At 33.2% G+C, this 14,566-nt stretch overlaps 1 protein-coding gene across 3 annotated transcripts in view; it reads right to left on the minus strand.

The window, feature by feature from the left end:
- The window catches only part of COL11A1 (collagen type XI alpha 1 chain), a 213,456-nt gene that overhangs the window by 11,292 nt on the left and 187,598 nt on the right, over positions 1–14,566 (minus strand). For all 3 annotated transcript variants that reach the window (XM_032262929.1, XM_032262930.1, XM_032262931.1), the window contains 8 exons: positions 13,106–13,159; positions 12,839–12,946; positions 12,301–12,354; positions 2,991–3,044; positions 1,988–2,095; positions 1,379–1,432; positions 1,234–1,269; positions 1,087–1,140 (listed from right to left, as the gene is read on the minus strand). In XM_032262929.1, coding sequence (XP_032118820.1) covers positions 1,087–1,140; positions 1,234–1,269; positions 1,379–1,432; positions 1,988–2,095; positions 2,991–3,044; positions 12,301–12,354; positions 12,839–12,946; positions 13,106–13,159 — 522 coding nt within the window. The remainder of the gene's footprint in view (positions 1–1,086; positions 1,141–1,233; positions 1,270–1,378; positions 1,433–1,987; positions 2,096–2,990; positions 3,045–12,300; positions 12,355–12,838; positions 12,947–13,105; positions 13,160–14,566) is intronic.

Raw genomic sequence — 14,566 nt, forward strand, 5'->3', positions numbered from 1 at the left:
GATGATAATTTAAGTTACAAAACATTAAACTTTTAAAAATATGTATACATTAGTTTGCTTCAAACATGTGTGACTTAAATCTTTATAAATTAACAAACTTAAAATGAATTCAATCAGACTGGAATTTACATTACCAGCAGAGCTATACCAAATAGTTATCATATTGTCATGGGTTGAATTGTACCCCACAAAAATTTGTATGTTGAAATCTGAATTCCCAGTATCTCAGAATGTAATCTCATTTGGAAATACAGTCTCTGACGATATAATTAGTTAAGATAACATCACTAGAGTGGGCCCTAATCCAATATAACTGATATTCTTATAAAAAGGTGAAATTTAAACACAGATACACAAAGAGGGGAGATAATATGAAGAGACACAGGGAAAAGAGAGCCAGCACAAGCCAAGGAGAGAAGCGCAGAACAGAACCTTCCACCATGGACCTCAGAAGGAACCAACCTATGGACATCTTCGTTGGGAGTCAATACATTTCTGCTGTTTGAGCCACTAGCTCTGTGGTACTTTGCTATGGTAATCCTAGCAAACTAGTACAGACACAGTTGGAAACATTTTAGCTCAAGAAAGAAGACTAAAATTTCACATGGATCCATATTTTAATTCTATCATTTAATTACTGGTGTAAAGCCTAGAACATTTTAGCATAAATAAGTGGTAGCTATTATTATTGCTTTTATTAGTAGTAGTATATATGCACTAGGAAAAAAATGTGAAGCATCTCAATTTTTGTCATTATTCTGAGAGTCAAATATAAATGTATCTTTAGAGCACAAAATAAGTTGGCTTCATAAATGTGACATAAAATAGTATATGATTCTCTTGAAAAATTAATAAAAACAAGGCTATATTATATAATTAGGGTATTTATATTTGAAGAGTGAAATCAATTAAAATATTAGTCTTGGCATGTAGACTTGATTACTTAAATTATATAGTTAACACTTCCCATAAAAATCAGCACTTTTGACAGGATGTGCTTTTTGTCCATCTTATAAATTCAGAGAAATCATTGGCAGCTACTACATGTGAATTATCAGAACATCACTCTTGTTAACATGTACTTACCGGAGGCCCAGGAGGCCCTGGAAGACCGCTGTCACCTTTCTGGCCAGCAGGTCCCTGATAGAAAGAAGAGAGACGACATTAAATAAAGAAGAGGCAATTAAATAGGTTTTGATGAAAAATTAAAATGTCAAAGGGAAAAGTACTTACAGTAGAGCCTTTGTTACCCTTTGGGCCTTGAGGACCCTAGAAAATGCAAATGCAAAAGCACAGATAAAAATCTGCAGAATTTGTGTCTCTTTGTCATATTTGTAACTTAACCTTACCTTATAATGTTATTTTGTCTTCTACTTACTGGTAAACCTGGAGGACCAGGTGGGCCTATGGGACCAGCAGGACCGGGAATTCCCTAGAGAAAGAATAAGCTAATTTAAAGGGATTTCCTCAGCGATTTCATTTTCATGTTTTCATCACTTTTCATAACATTTCAACATTTTAATAACAACATACATTGTAAAATTTAGAGAATGCAAAATATTTTTGAATGGCTTAAACGTTTTCCCACAGTGAATCTAAAAAATAATTTGTGCAAAATAATGAGAATTTTTCCCATTTTGCTACAATATCGATGAGCTTTTTGTTTTAAATCTATGTGTGTATGTGTATATTCTGTATCTCTCAGAATATGACTTACAGGTGATGGGAATTTAGTACATGTTTGTTTAAATAATGTTCAACTGTAATTTTTATGGTTTCAAACAAATATTTTTAAAATGTATTTACTCTAAGGCTAAATAAAAGTCTTTAAGAACATTCCTGACTTAAACAAATTCGAATTAGGACACTCTAAATTCTCTTTTTTTCATACTTAAAGCAGTGTGTGTGTGTGTGTGTGTGTGTGTGTGTGTGTGTGTGTGTTTATTATATGAAAGGAGTAGAAAAAATAATCCTTATTTTTACTCACCCCATCCCCTTTTGCTCCAGCAGATCCTTGAGTTCCAGGAAGCCCTCGGTCACCTTTTTCACCTTGTTCTCCTGGAGGACCAATCAGGCCAATTAAACCAGGATGTCCCTTTGGAAAGCCGAGAAAAAAAAATAATATATATATATTACTATATTCATAAAATTTTAGTTATAAAATATTTGCACATTAAATTTCCAAAGCATAAAAATGAACAATGCTGATAAAAAAACAAAATTAAAATAATCCTTCTGAATGAAATATACAGTTAAGAATCGCCCTCTCATCACCTAACTGCACCTTTTACTGCTTACATTAAGTGAGGGCTTTATTAAACTTTGGAAGTATTATGAAGCAAAATGCTTTCTACAGCTATCATTTTCAGTGCTCCATTTGAGGTATCCCTCCACCAATAATGACCATCTATAATATTAAATAAATAACAGAAAACTCATTATTTTAATAATCATCTCATTTAATATGAAGTAATTTCTATTCTTCAGAGACTGCAATCTTTAAAAGACATTTAAAGATTTAAAATAATCCAAACAATAATAATATCATTTTTAAACAGGCTCATTTCTCTAAGTACATGGTGCAACTCAGCATAAATTCTAGGAGATCAAATTAGTATTTGAAAGATATTTCTAGTTTAAAAATTTTAGCTTCATGTTTAAAAATCATAAAATAGATATTTTGTTATTCAGCCTATTTATTTTCTGAATAGTTATTTTAGTATAACCATATGCTTTCTCCATATGGTTGCTATAATGGAACCATGAGAAGATATAGCACTGAATTCTGGTATATTTTTCACTATTTGCATATTTTCTCCCATCTAAATACATCCGGGAAGCTCAGGATTGAAGCTTTTTTTCAGGGTTAGAATGATGAAGCTATTGTTTAAAATTTCCTTTGAATGATTTTAATCTGCAAAAGCAACTGCCTGGGCGATTAGTATACAAAAACATAATCTTTTATTAATAACACATTCTTTTATTCTCACCTTTTCACCCTTGGAGCCAGGGTCACCTTTAAGACCAGGTAAGCCAGGAGGTCCCTAAATAATAAGAAAAAATAAATAAAAATATATAGTACGTATGAATTAGAGAATCCTATGACTAGTCACAGAGCTAGTTTGGTTTTAAAAATATGGAGTTGAAAATAGTAATAACTAATGCTTTATTATTTAGGCTTCTAAGTAAATTTATATATTTAAAACACTATGGTTTAATTTGTAACCATAGTATTGATAATTTTAATGAAAAAAATGTAAAATTAGAAACAGGACATGGTGTATATGGATTTTTAGTTGAGAAGAAAGTATAATATTTTAAATACACTAATTTTAGGAGGGGTTTCCAAATTGCATATTCAGTCAGTCAAACATTTTTATGTTACACAAATTTAAAAGGTTACACTATTTTCAGCAAAATTTTTGTAAAAGCTTTTTGACAATCAATTTATCTTTGATAACCACAGGAAAAAAAATCAGACAAAATGATAATACGCTGTTTGGTTTCTATTTAAATAACCTCTATTTGTATATGTTAGAATGGTTGCCTAATAATGCTGTATAGAATAAGAAAATTTCTGTATATACTAACTTAAAACATGGAACTCTGTAATTCTTCTAGACCATGGCCAATTTTCTGAAATCTGATTTAAATTCTTATTCTTTGTTCCCTTGAAATTAGGTATATTTCACTATGATTACTAGAGAGAGACATATACTAAGAATACTTAACAATCCCAATAAAATATTCTATGTATAATACTATTCATGAGTTAGTGATGACTACTATTTTCTCTTAGCTAAACTGCATAACATTACAAACTACATCAAGATGGTACCTTCAGCTGTAGTTTCTAAATTGCATCTCATATCTAAATGATTTATGAAATTAATAATAAATTTATTTTTATATAAACATACTTCTATTTCAATAAATTCACGCTAGTAATTCAAGATTAAGACATGTATCTTTTAAAAGTATATTTATATGACAATTATGGCATGACTTTAGCAACTAACTCCTTGTCCTGCCCCCGACCTAAGGAAATTTTCATATTGATGATTCTGGAACTAACTGTTTAATCTACAAATTATTTTACTCTAGGCCAGGCACAATGGCTTCCACCTGTAATTCTAGGAATTTGGGAGCCTGAGGTGGGAGGACCGCTTGAGCCTAGGAGTTTGCAACCAGCCTCGGTAGCATAGCGAGGCATTGTGTCTCCAAAATAAACAAGCAACAACTAGAATTCGTGGAGTACACCTGTAGTACCAGCTACCTGAGAGGGTAAGGCAGGAGGGTCAATTGAACCCATGAGTTTGAGGCTTCCGTGAGCTATGATCATGCCACTTCACTCCAGCATGGGTGACAGAGTAACACCCTATTGCTAGAAAAAGTAAACAAGCCGGACGCGGTGGCTCATGCCTGTAATCCCAGCACTTTGGGAGGCCGAGGTGGGTGGATCACGAGGTCAAGAGAGCGAGACCATCCTGGTCAACGTGGTGAAACCCCGTCTCTACTAAAAATACAAAAAATTAGCTGGGCATGGTGGCGCATGCCTGTAATCTCAGCTACTCAGAAGGCTGAGGCAGGAGAATTGCCTAAACCCAGGAGGCGGAGGTTGCGGAGAGCCGAGATCGCACCATTGCACTCCAGCCTGGGTAACAAGAGCGAAACTCTGTCTCAAAAAAAAAGAAAAAAGAAAAAGTAAACAAAATAAAAGAACACACCACACCAACAAACCAAATTGCTGCACTTCAATTTTGAAGACAAAACAAAATGCAGTCCTTGGTGTGAAATTATACAAGAAAAACTATGCAGGCAACAGATGCTGTCAGATGTATAACTGATGCTAAAAAACTATTTATATGTGACTCATGAAATTAGGGTCATGATAACCTAGCCATGTCACTACTGCTTGCCACAAGTAAGGCACCCAGCAACAAAAGCAAACTGTTCACAACATTTCTCTATGAATTTGAATTATGATGACCGAATTGAATTATCTCAACTATAATTTTAGCAATAATTTTCATTATGGCCCTAGGACAGCAAATTGTTTTAACTTTTACTAAAATACATCATAAGCCACCACTATTGTACCTTCTACAAGGCTACCATGAGTAATATTTCCCCCTATCTGGAAACACTGTAATTTTTCAGTGTAAAAAACACATTATATCCTGGTCCATAATTTTTGTGAATTTAAAGCATTAAGAACTATGGATCTGATCCAAGTAGTGTGATGTAGGAAAAGTAAGGGTTCAGAATAGGATAGGTCTGGCATAGAAAACAAACTCTCTTCTTAGCTACTTTAATTAGCTGGACAAAGGTAGCTTCAGTTTTCTCATCTACAAACTGGGGACTACAATTCCTATCTCATAGAGCTGCTGCAAGAATACAGATGGGCCCTCTCTATTCCTGTTTCTGAAGCCTACTTCTCAAATGGAAATGTGACTCTCAGGATGAGCAAGAATGGTGTTAATAAAAATTAGTCTAATAAAAATATATTAGACATTATTTGTGTTTTAAATGCAATAAAAATCCTTTCCATAAATATTATTCATGAAGAAGTTAGAGATAATGAGTGTTAATTTCTCTAAGCTAATAATCTCTCATAACATTACAAACTACAACTAAAGGTGAATTTGCCAAACTGAATCAATTTTTATTTTCATCAGCTGGAAATAGAAATTGGTAACATTATGATATTGAGAGCAGTTATAAATGACCCTCTGAACCTGAAACAGATCAAAAACATCAACTCTACATATAAAAATGTTACTCCAACTGTGTAACAATGGTATTTTGAAAAATTATTAGATATATTTATGTTTTTTAATTCATAACTGAATTTGAAATTCTCTAAGTATTAAAGTGGACAATTTCCCTATATTATTCAATTAACAACAGACAAAAGTTATTTTCATAGAAGCACATGCAGTTTGTTTTTTAATTATACTTTAAGTTCTGGGATATATGTGCAGAATATGCCAGTTTGTTGCATGGGTATACACGTGCGATGGTGGTTTGCTGCACCTATCAATTCTTCATTTACCTTAGGTATTTCTCCCAATGCTATCCCTCCTCTAGTTCCCCATCCCCCAACAGGCCTCAGTGTGTGATGTTCCCCTCCATTTGTCCATGTGTTCTCATTATTCGACTCCCACTTATGAGTGAGAACATGCAGTGTTCGGTTTTCTGTTCCTGTGTTAATTTGCTGAGAATGATGGTTTCCAGCTTCACGCATGTCCCTGCAAAGGACATAAACTCATCCTTTTTTATGGCTGCATAGCATTCCGTGTTGTATATGTGCCACATTTTCTTTATCCAGTCTATCACTGAGCATTTGGCTTGGTTCCAAGTCTCTGCTTTGTGAATAGTGCTGGAATAAACATACATGTGTATGTGTCTTTACAGTAGAATGATTTATAAACCTTTAGGTATATACCCAGTAATGGGATTGTTGGCTCAAGTGTTTCTGGTACTAGATCTGTGACGAATTGCCACACTGTCTTCCACAATGGTTGAACTAATTTACACTCCCACCAACAGTGTAAAAGTGTTCCTATGTCTCCACATCCTCTCCAGAATCTGTTGTTTCCTAACTCTTTAATGATTGCCATTCTAATTGGTGTAAGATGGTATCTCATTGTGGTTTTGATTTGCATTTCTCTAATGACCAGTGATAGTGAGTTTTTTTATATGTTTGTTGGCCACATAAATGTCTTCTTTTGAGAAGTGTCTGTTCATATCTTTCAATCAGTTTTTGATGGGGTTGTTTCTTTTTCCTGTAAATTTGTTTAAGTTCTTTGTAGATTGTGGATATTAGCCCTTTGTCAGATGGATAGATTGCAAAATTAAACTAAAGAACTTCTATTACGGCAAAAGAACCTATCATTAGAGTGAACAGGTAACCTACAGAATGGAAGAAAATTTTTGGACATGCAGTTTTAAGTGTGGATATGTTGAATAATAATCTTCTAATAAGGGGAAAATTACTAATCCTCAGAGTCAAATTTATATGAGTTTAGTTATATTCTCTTTTGCATAAGAAAAACAACCATGCTACCCTGTTAAATCTCAGACAGACAAAAAGACCACAGGGAAATTATCAAATTCACTTTCAAGTAATTTCCCTCTTATCTTGGATTTCGCTCTCCACAGTAAAAACTATATAAACAGTGAAGCATAATCCAAATGTGAATTATTATCATTAGTTTTAGATATGCTACAGATAAATACCTGTGAACTTTCTCATCCCATTCTAATAGAAAAAGCTAAAATGACAAAAAAGAATTACTAGTAATTCTAATTGCTCAAGCTTAATGAAAAATATATTAGACATTATTTGTGTTTTAAATACAATAAAAATCCTTTCCATAAATATTATTCATGAAGAAGTTAGATAATGAGTGTTAATTTCTCTAAGCTAATAATCTCTCATAATATTGCAAATCACATCTAAAGATGAATTTGCCAAACCAAATCAATTTTTATTTTCATCAGCTGGAAATAGAAATTGGTAACATTATGATATTGAAAGCAGTTATAAATGACCCTCTGAACCTGAAACAGATCAAAAACATCAACTCTACGTATAAAAATGTTATTCCAACTGTGCATATTTTCTATTTTTCTCTCACGATAGTGTAAATTGAAAACCCCCAGGGAAATACACAATTCATAAGTAATAAAGTGAAAAGGAAAACAGGAATGATACATTCTTAAGTGTCTAGAATACACAAGCAAACATTTTCCCCTGCAGTATTATGCTTTCTGGAATATTTGCTTTGATCTACATTTCAAAAATCTAGTTCACTGAAATTTAAAGAAACTGCAGATTCTACACTTTATTTAAAATATAAGATTGTGGAATAGGGTTTATTCTGGTGAAAATAAAATTCTTTGTTATTTAAAGCTTTTTAATCATTATAGAATGCTACCCATATCACTCTTGTCTACAGATGACGTAAATGTAGTATTAAAGAAATAAACTGTTATTCAGTACCCCATCCTAACTTTTATATAAGTTTTTATTTTTGAAAAAATAAGGTTATCAGATCTTTTATTTATCATGTTATTATCAAAGGAAGAAATGTGTGATAATACTAAAGAAACTTGTTTGAACATAAATGCTAAATCATTTTTTGGCTGCATTGAAACAAATAGATTCTTAAAAGAATGTGGAACGAAACAAAATAAACACTTAAAACTAAAACAGATGTTAATTCCGACTTCAAAAAGTCAAATACATTTTAGTTTTTAGAACGACTAAATCATCAATTTTGACTTTGTATCAGAGGGCAGAATTTAGATACCATCATTCTTTTCTTTAAAACCCTCAATTGGCCAGGTATGGTGGCTCATGCCTGTAATCTCAGCACTTTGGGAGACCCAGGTCGATGGATCCCTTGAGCCCAGGACTTCAAGACCAGCCTGGGCAACTATCAAAAACCTATCAGTACTAAAAATGCCAACAATTAGCCTGGTGTAGTGTCACAAACCTGCAGTCCCAGCTGCTCGGCAGGCTGAGGAGGGAGAATCACCTAAGCCTGGAAGGACAAGGTTGCAGTGACTGTGATTGTGCCACTGCATTGCAGTCCCAGAGATAGAGTGAGACTGCCGCAATAAATAAATGAAACATTCAATCTTATTTCTATTAATGTTGGTTGACTACTAAAACAGTATAATTCTACCAACACAAAATTCGAATCAAATTTTTTAAAAACCTTTAAGAAACCCTAATAAAATTATATTAAACCAACTCTAACAGGATTCCACTTAAAAAATATACTTGAATAGAGTACTTTATACAGGCTCATCATCAACCTTAGCTTTTGATTAGATTCCGTATGTGCTATTAATCTTTTTTTTTTTTTTTTCTTTATTTGAGAAGGAGTCTTGCTCAGTCGCCCAGGCTGGAGTGCAATGGTGCGATCTTGGGTTACCACAACCTCCGCCTCCCGGGTTCAAGCGATTCTCCCCTCAGTCTCCCAAGTAGCTAGGGTTACAGACATGAGCCAGCATGCCTGGCTAAGTTTTGTATTTTTGTAGAGGTGGGGTTTCACCATGTTGGCCAGGCTGGTCTCGAACTCCTCACCTCAAGTGATCTGCCCACCTTGGCAGCCCAAAGTCCTGGGATAACAGGCATTAACCACTGCACCTAGCTCATATGAACTATTTATCCATCTTCAATTCCATACAGTGATCTAAGTACACATTTGCAGTGTATGTCTCTGTGTGTGTATATACCTAGATATATATGCAAATGTATGCATATGTTGAATTCATGTTTGTAAACAAGTTTTTACCATATGCAATATGTACTTTTTAAAGTAAGAAATAAATACGGTATCATCTCTGACTCTAGCAGAGATGATAACATAGTGTGAGCAGACACCAAGCAGAAATCATTTTAAGGGTTTTAAAATACCGCTTTGTTTTACTCTACCACAAAGAATTTCATACCCAGAACATTCATATAAAATTGTTTAACTTATCTATGTGGGTAATGGATGCTCTGTTAGACATTTCAATTGTCTAATCAGGTAGCTGCCAATCTGGAGAGATGAAGGTAGGTAAGTTGTGCTTACTGAAGAGTTAAGTTGTATTTAAAAGTTGGGGAAAAGGGGAATTTCTTGGTAGCTTTATCTCACCAATAGAAACACTACAGTAGGTAGTTACAGGCAGCTTCTAGAAGGGGAAAAGAGATCTAATAGGTACTTGTGGAACTCCAATGATAAACAAATTGAAGCCTGTGTAGATTTGGATATGGGTGTGAATATATGTTACATAATGAGGGAAGAATTCATTATAGAGAAACTATTAGAGCTTTCACACAGACTAATTTCAGAGATTAACAGAAAACTCTGAGAATTTCCAAATTTCTGTCATTCTCACACCCACTATCTTGTCCACAGGTAAATCTCCCTGTTCCTTCTTTCATAATCATATCCTATGTCTAAAGAGGAAGTGTCCATAGAGGAAATGATATTTAAATGGTCTGACTCTGTCTATATCTAGTATCCTCTGCCTGAGTCTATCACAGTACTTAACACATTAACACTCTTAACTGTTGTAAGTGTGATAGTATTTGATCTCTTCCATTCGCTTTAATAGTCAACAACTTACATACAGGTTTATTGATGATACACATGGATGAATGAGGTCAAATTTAGTTACTTTCCGTTAAGAATATATAATTAAAAAAAAAAGAATATATAATTGATTGTTTTTCAAAATATTTATCATTATTTCATTCATTGAATGATTCTTGATTTGGTGCTAGTAGTGCTAATCAGTGATATAAAAATGATTTACAAACAATTATTTTAATTAACCTAAGAACTCCATGGGGTAGAAGATATCCATATTCCCATTTAACTCATTTAAACTTTACAAATATCAGATAGAAGCTAGCAATATTTCCATTTTAGAAACGAATAACTTAAAGCTTAATAATAATAAAAAAAAACCTTAACTAGTAACCATAATAAGGTACTTCTCACTCTGATTTAAAAATTACCTACTAAAATAGCTTTTTCTTAGTTGAGTTGAAAGGCTCATTAAATTGCCATAAATGGCTTTCTGAAGATGATTTCTCTGCCCATCCTCACCTCATGAAGACTAAGGTAGCATTCTCACTGAGATTAGTTATCACAAGTCAAGACTAATTAAAGCTATGAAAAAAGCTACACATTATAATTCACATTCTAAGTTCTCTCCAATAAAACAAGCAGTCAGAATGAGCTGTACTCATGCAGGTCACTTCTGATGCTTATCATTCCACTTTACCTAAAGGATTTGGAAATTATTCTGTCCTCTTGCACTGTAAACTCGCATTAATTTAAAAGCCAAAAACACAAAAGTTTGCATGCCAAATCAGGTGGTATGTCAGAAGGTTTTATTTTTAATATTAGCTGAAGGAAATCTCCAGCATTGTGCTTTTTATTTCATCTGCAGAAAGGTCAGAATATTTACTGGAAAATGTGAAATAACAAGAAAAAATCTCTGGCAAATTTTAGGGTGACATTAAGGCAACATATTTTTTTCCCTGGCTCTGACTCTGTGTAGTTATAAGTTTATATCTAAGGAGAATATAAGGTTATATCTAAGGAGAATATTCCCAAGTAGTGGTACAGACATGGAGCTGATCCTCATTCAGCCAGCGCCCTTTTCCTAAGCTCATGAGATAATGCGCAGAGCTGATCATCTCTTGCTTGAAATCTACCAAAATTTGATAACTTTTATCTAGTTAATAAATAAGTGATCTTTAAATTCTTCAGTGAAAGTTTAAATAATCTCTTTAAAACTTATAAAATATTTGGTAGGTATGCTAGGGGAAATTGCGGTGGCATCTTTGTTAAAAGGAATAACCAAAATTCTTCCTGAATGAATTGTGAATCCCAGTTGTGATGGCTTTCTGCATATGATTCTGCCTCAAAGATAATTAATATATTTATGATAAGAAGCATTTGAATAAATTTTAAAATATCATATAGAAGGACTTGACTTAATACTCATCGCACATACAGAGTACTATATGTATTGTTTGCCATTTTGATTAATCACTTCACACTTAACCATTACTGGATAGTGACACTCACAAATCTCTACCATAATGAATATATCTATACAGCAAATAAGCCACCTAGTAAAAATTTATTCTAAAAGGCCAGTCTTTTATTCTCACTTTTTGCTCAAATTTGTATCAAGTATAGCATTGGATCCTGTAATAAACTCCATCTATGAATACTATGACAGTCAACAAAATGCTTTATTGCATTTCTCAAGCATGTCTGCACACAGACTTTATGATAGTGATCAAGCATGAGTGCTACAGTAGCCATATTTTTTTCACTGAGTTTTATTGTTTTACATTTCAGCCTGTATGACTCACAAAGAGAACAATTTATTTGATCAAAGAATCACTGTATGCTGGTGCCAGCATACTTTTTAAAGTGAAATGCCAGGAAAATAAGTGTAACTGCAAGCCTTTTAGGGAACTGTCCATCCTAGGAAAAGCACTGGCTGGATCATTAGTGGCATTTCGTTCAGAGTGGAAATAATCTTTTTCATCCAAAGTGCAAACAAAAAAGAAAAAAATCTTCTGATCAAGTAGTTTATTTTCCATATACCTATCAGTTAGGATTAGTTTTTTTTAAGACAAGGTAATATACTTCTTGGAATACTAGAAATAATACAAACCAATATATAAGCTAAGATCTCAAAAATTCTAGCTAGTAAACAATTTTGTTGTTGAAATTCTCACTTTTAAATGACTGCGAAGATCTTACTCACCATAGGGCCAGGTGGCCCATCTTGGCCCGCAGCTCCAGGAAGACCTTGTTCTCCCTACAGAAATAAAAATGATTGATTCTGAAATTAATATAATAATGAACATTTCTTTTTTAAAATTTTAAAAATACAAGATATCAAAGCAAATATAACCTTTAAGTTCCACCATATGGAAGACATCTGCAAATATTGTAAGTAATTTTGGTTCTTTTTACTATGCCTATGTGTCTATATTCACATACACACAAATATATATATATGTGTATATATAAACATTTCATATCACTGAAATTTTAAAATTTAGTTTTTTGTTTTCTTTTTATGACTTAGTGTTTCACCATGAACTTATTAAATAAATTATATCCTTAAATATTTTAAGAGTATCTGATATTTTTACATTGTATTTACATAATTCCCACAAAATTATCCACATAACTTATGAAATAATGCCAACATAAGCACATTAATTCATAATTTTTTTTTTTTAGAAACGAAATGTTATTTTCAAAATGGTATCTTTTTAACACAGAGAGAATCTCACCACAGGGCCAGGGATGCCCCGAAGACCTTCTGGACCAGGCTTCCCTGCAGGACCCTGAGGACCGACTGGGCCGGTTTTTCCAGGAGGACCTTCAGCACCTGCTTCTCCCTGTTAGGAAATAAAATATGGAAGCACATTAATGATGAGAAGAGAGATTTTACTATTTTATTAAATGTACTGAAATAAATATTGATCAGTTTATGCATGTCATTTTCAAACATAATGCCTATTATATAAATAAATATATGTATATAATTTTTTTTTTACCTTAGCGCCTTTTTCGCCTTGTCTTCCTTCTGCACCTGCAGCTCCAGGAGGACCCTATAGACATAAGATTTAATGTAAAACATGTATCACATATTAATATGAGGATATATGTCAAAATATGTATCACATATCACATGTATGCAATGAAATATGTATCATATATCACACGTGTATCACATATAAATGAATGTTAATAAGAACTTTTTTAAGAATGCCTGTAACCCCAGCACTTTGGGAGGCTAAGGTGGGCAAACCAGGAGGTCAGCATTTTGAGACCAGCCTGGCCAACATGGTGAAACCTCGTCTCTATTAAAAATACAAAAAATTAGCTGGGCGTAGTGGCTGGCGCCTGTAATCCCAGCTATTTGGGAGGCTGAGGCAGAAGAATCACTTGAACCCAGGAGGCAGAGGTTGCAGTGAGCCATGATTGTGCCACTGAACTCCATCCAGCCTGGTGACAGAGCAAGATTCAGTCTCAACAACAACAGCAACAACAAACAAATAAACAAACAAAACACTAAAGTTTAATTTGTAACAGATTAATAAATTGTAGTTTTCTATCATTTGGTTTAAAACACAATAATGAAAATCAAAACACATTTTATCTACAAATTTCCTCTTAGAATACTGAAAAACAGCACAGATTAAGTATACTACAGACAATCACTTCACAACAATATAAAAAAGTGTAAAAAAGTTTTTACAGAAATGCTGATGAATTAAAATTATGAGTTATATACTGAGATATCACTTATGAGTGTGAAAAACACTGAGATATCATTTATTATATTTTTAGAAAATTATTTAATGTGTGAGATTTTACTTGTATTCTCATATGTTTTTTAAGAGTGGCCCCTTTATTAATCCTAGAATATGAATATGTTCATTCATTCTTACAGAATCACATAGTTAAGTAAAGAAACACAATATTTTAAATTATGGTGGTCAATAGATACAGTATTTTCATTTTTGAGAACTACATAATCACATAAAAAGTAAAATGAAAGTCAATATCACTTTTTAAATCCTAATGTTAGAAGTAAAATGGAAAAAAAATTTACACTTTAGATGCCATCCAAAAGCATGAGTACAGAAAGACTGAAAAAGAAACTTAGTGATCACCAGGAAACTGCTTTTCATTTTTCCCATCAGACTCTCTTGTTTTCTAGTTGTTTACTTCAATTTTTGTAATAAATTGTGCTCAAAATCATTAACTGAGGTCGGGTTTGGTGGTTGCAGACAATAGTTATGTTGGTGTTAACTTGTGAGAACAAAGTGAGGCAGGAGGATAACTTTTCCTTTTCGGATGCCATATTAACATTCTAATGGTGAATATATTCCAGCCTTTTATACACTATTTTAAACTGAGTGTCAATAGAGGTGGATGATGGGGGCTTGTTTGGTGAGTACAACGTGCATGGCTTCAGTGATGCATGCTAGGCCCAGACTTCACCATGATGC

This window comes from Sapajus apella, unplaced genomic scaffold (genome assembly GCF_009761245.1).
Source record: "Sapajus apella isolate SASKATOON/1434 unplaced genomic scaffold, GSC_monkey_1.0 scaffold133, whole genome shotgun sequence".
NCBI lineage: Eukaryota > Metazoa > Chordata > Mammalia > Primates > Cebidae > Sapajus > Sapajus apella.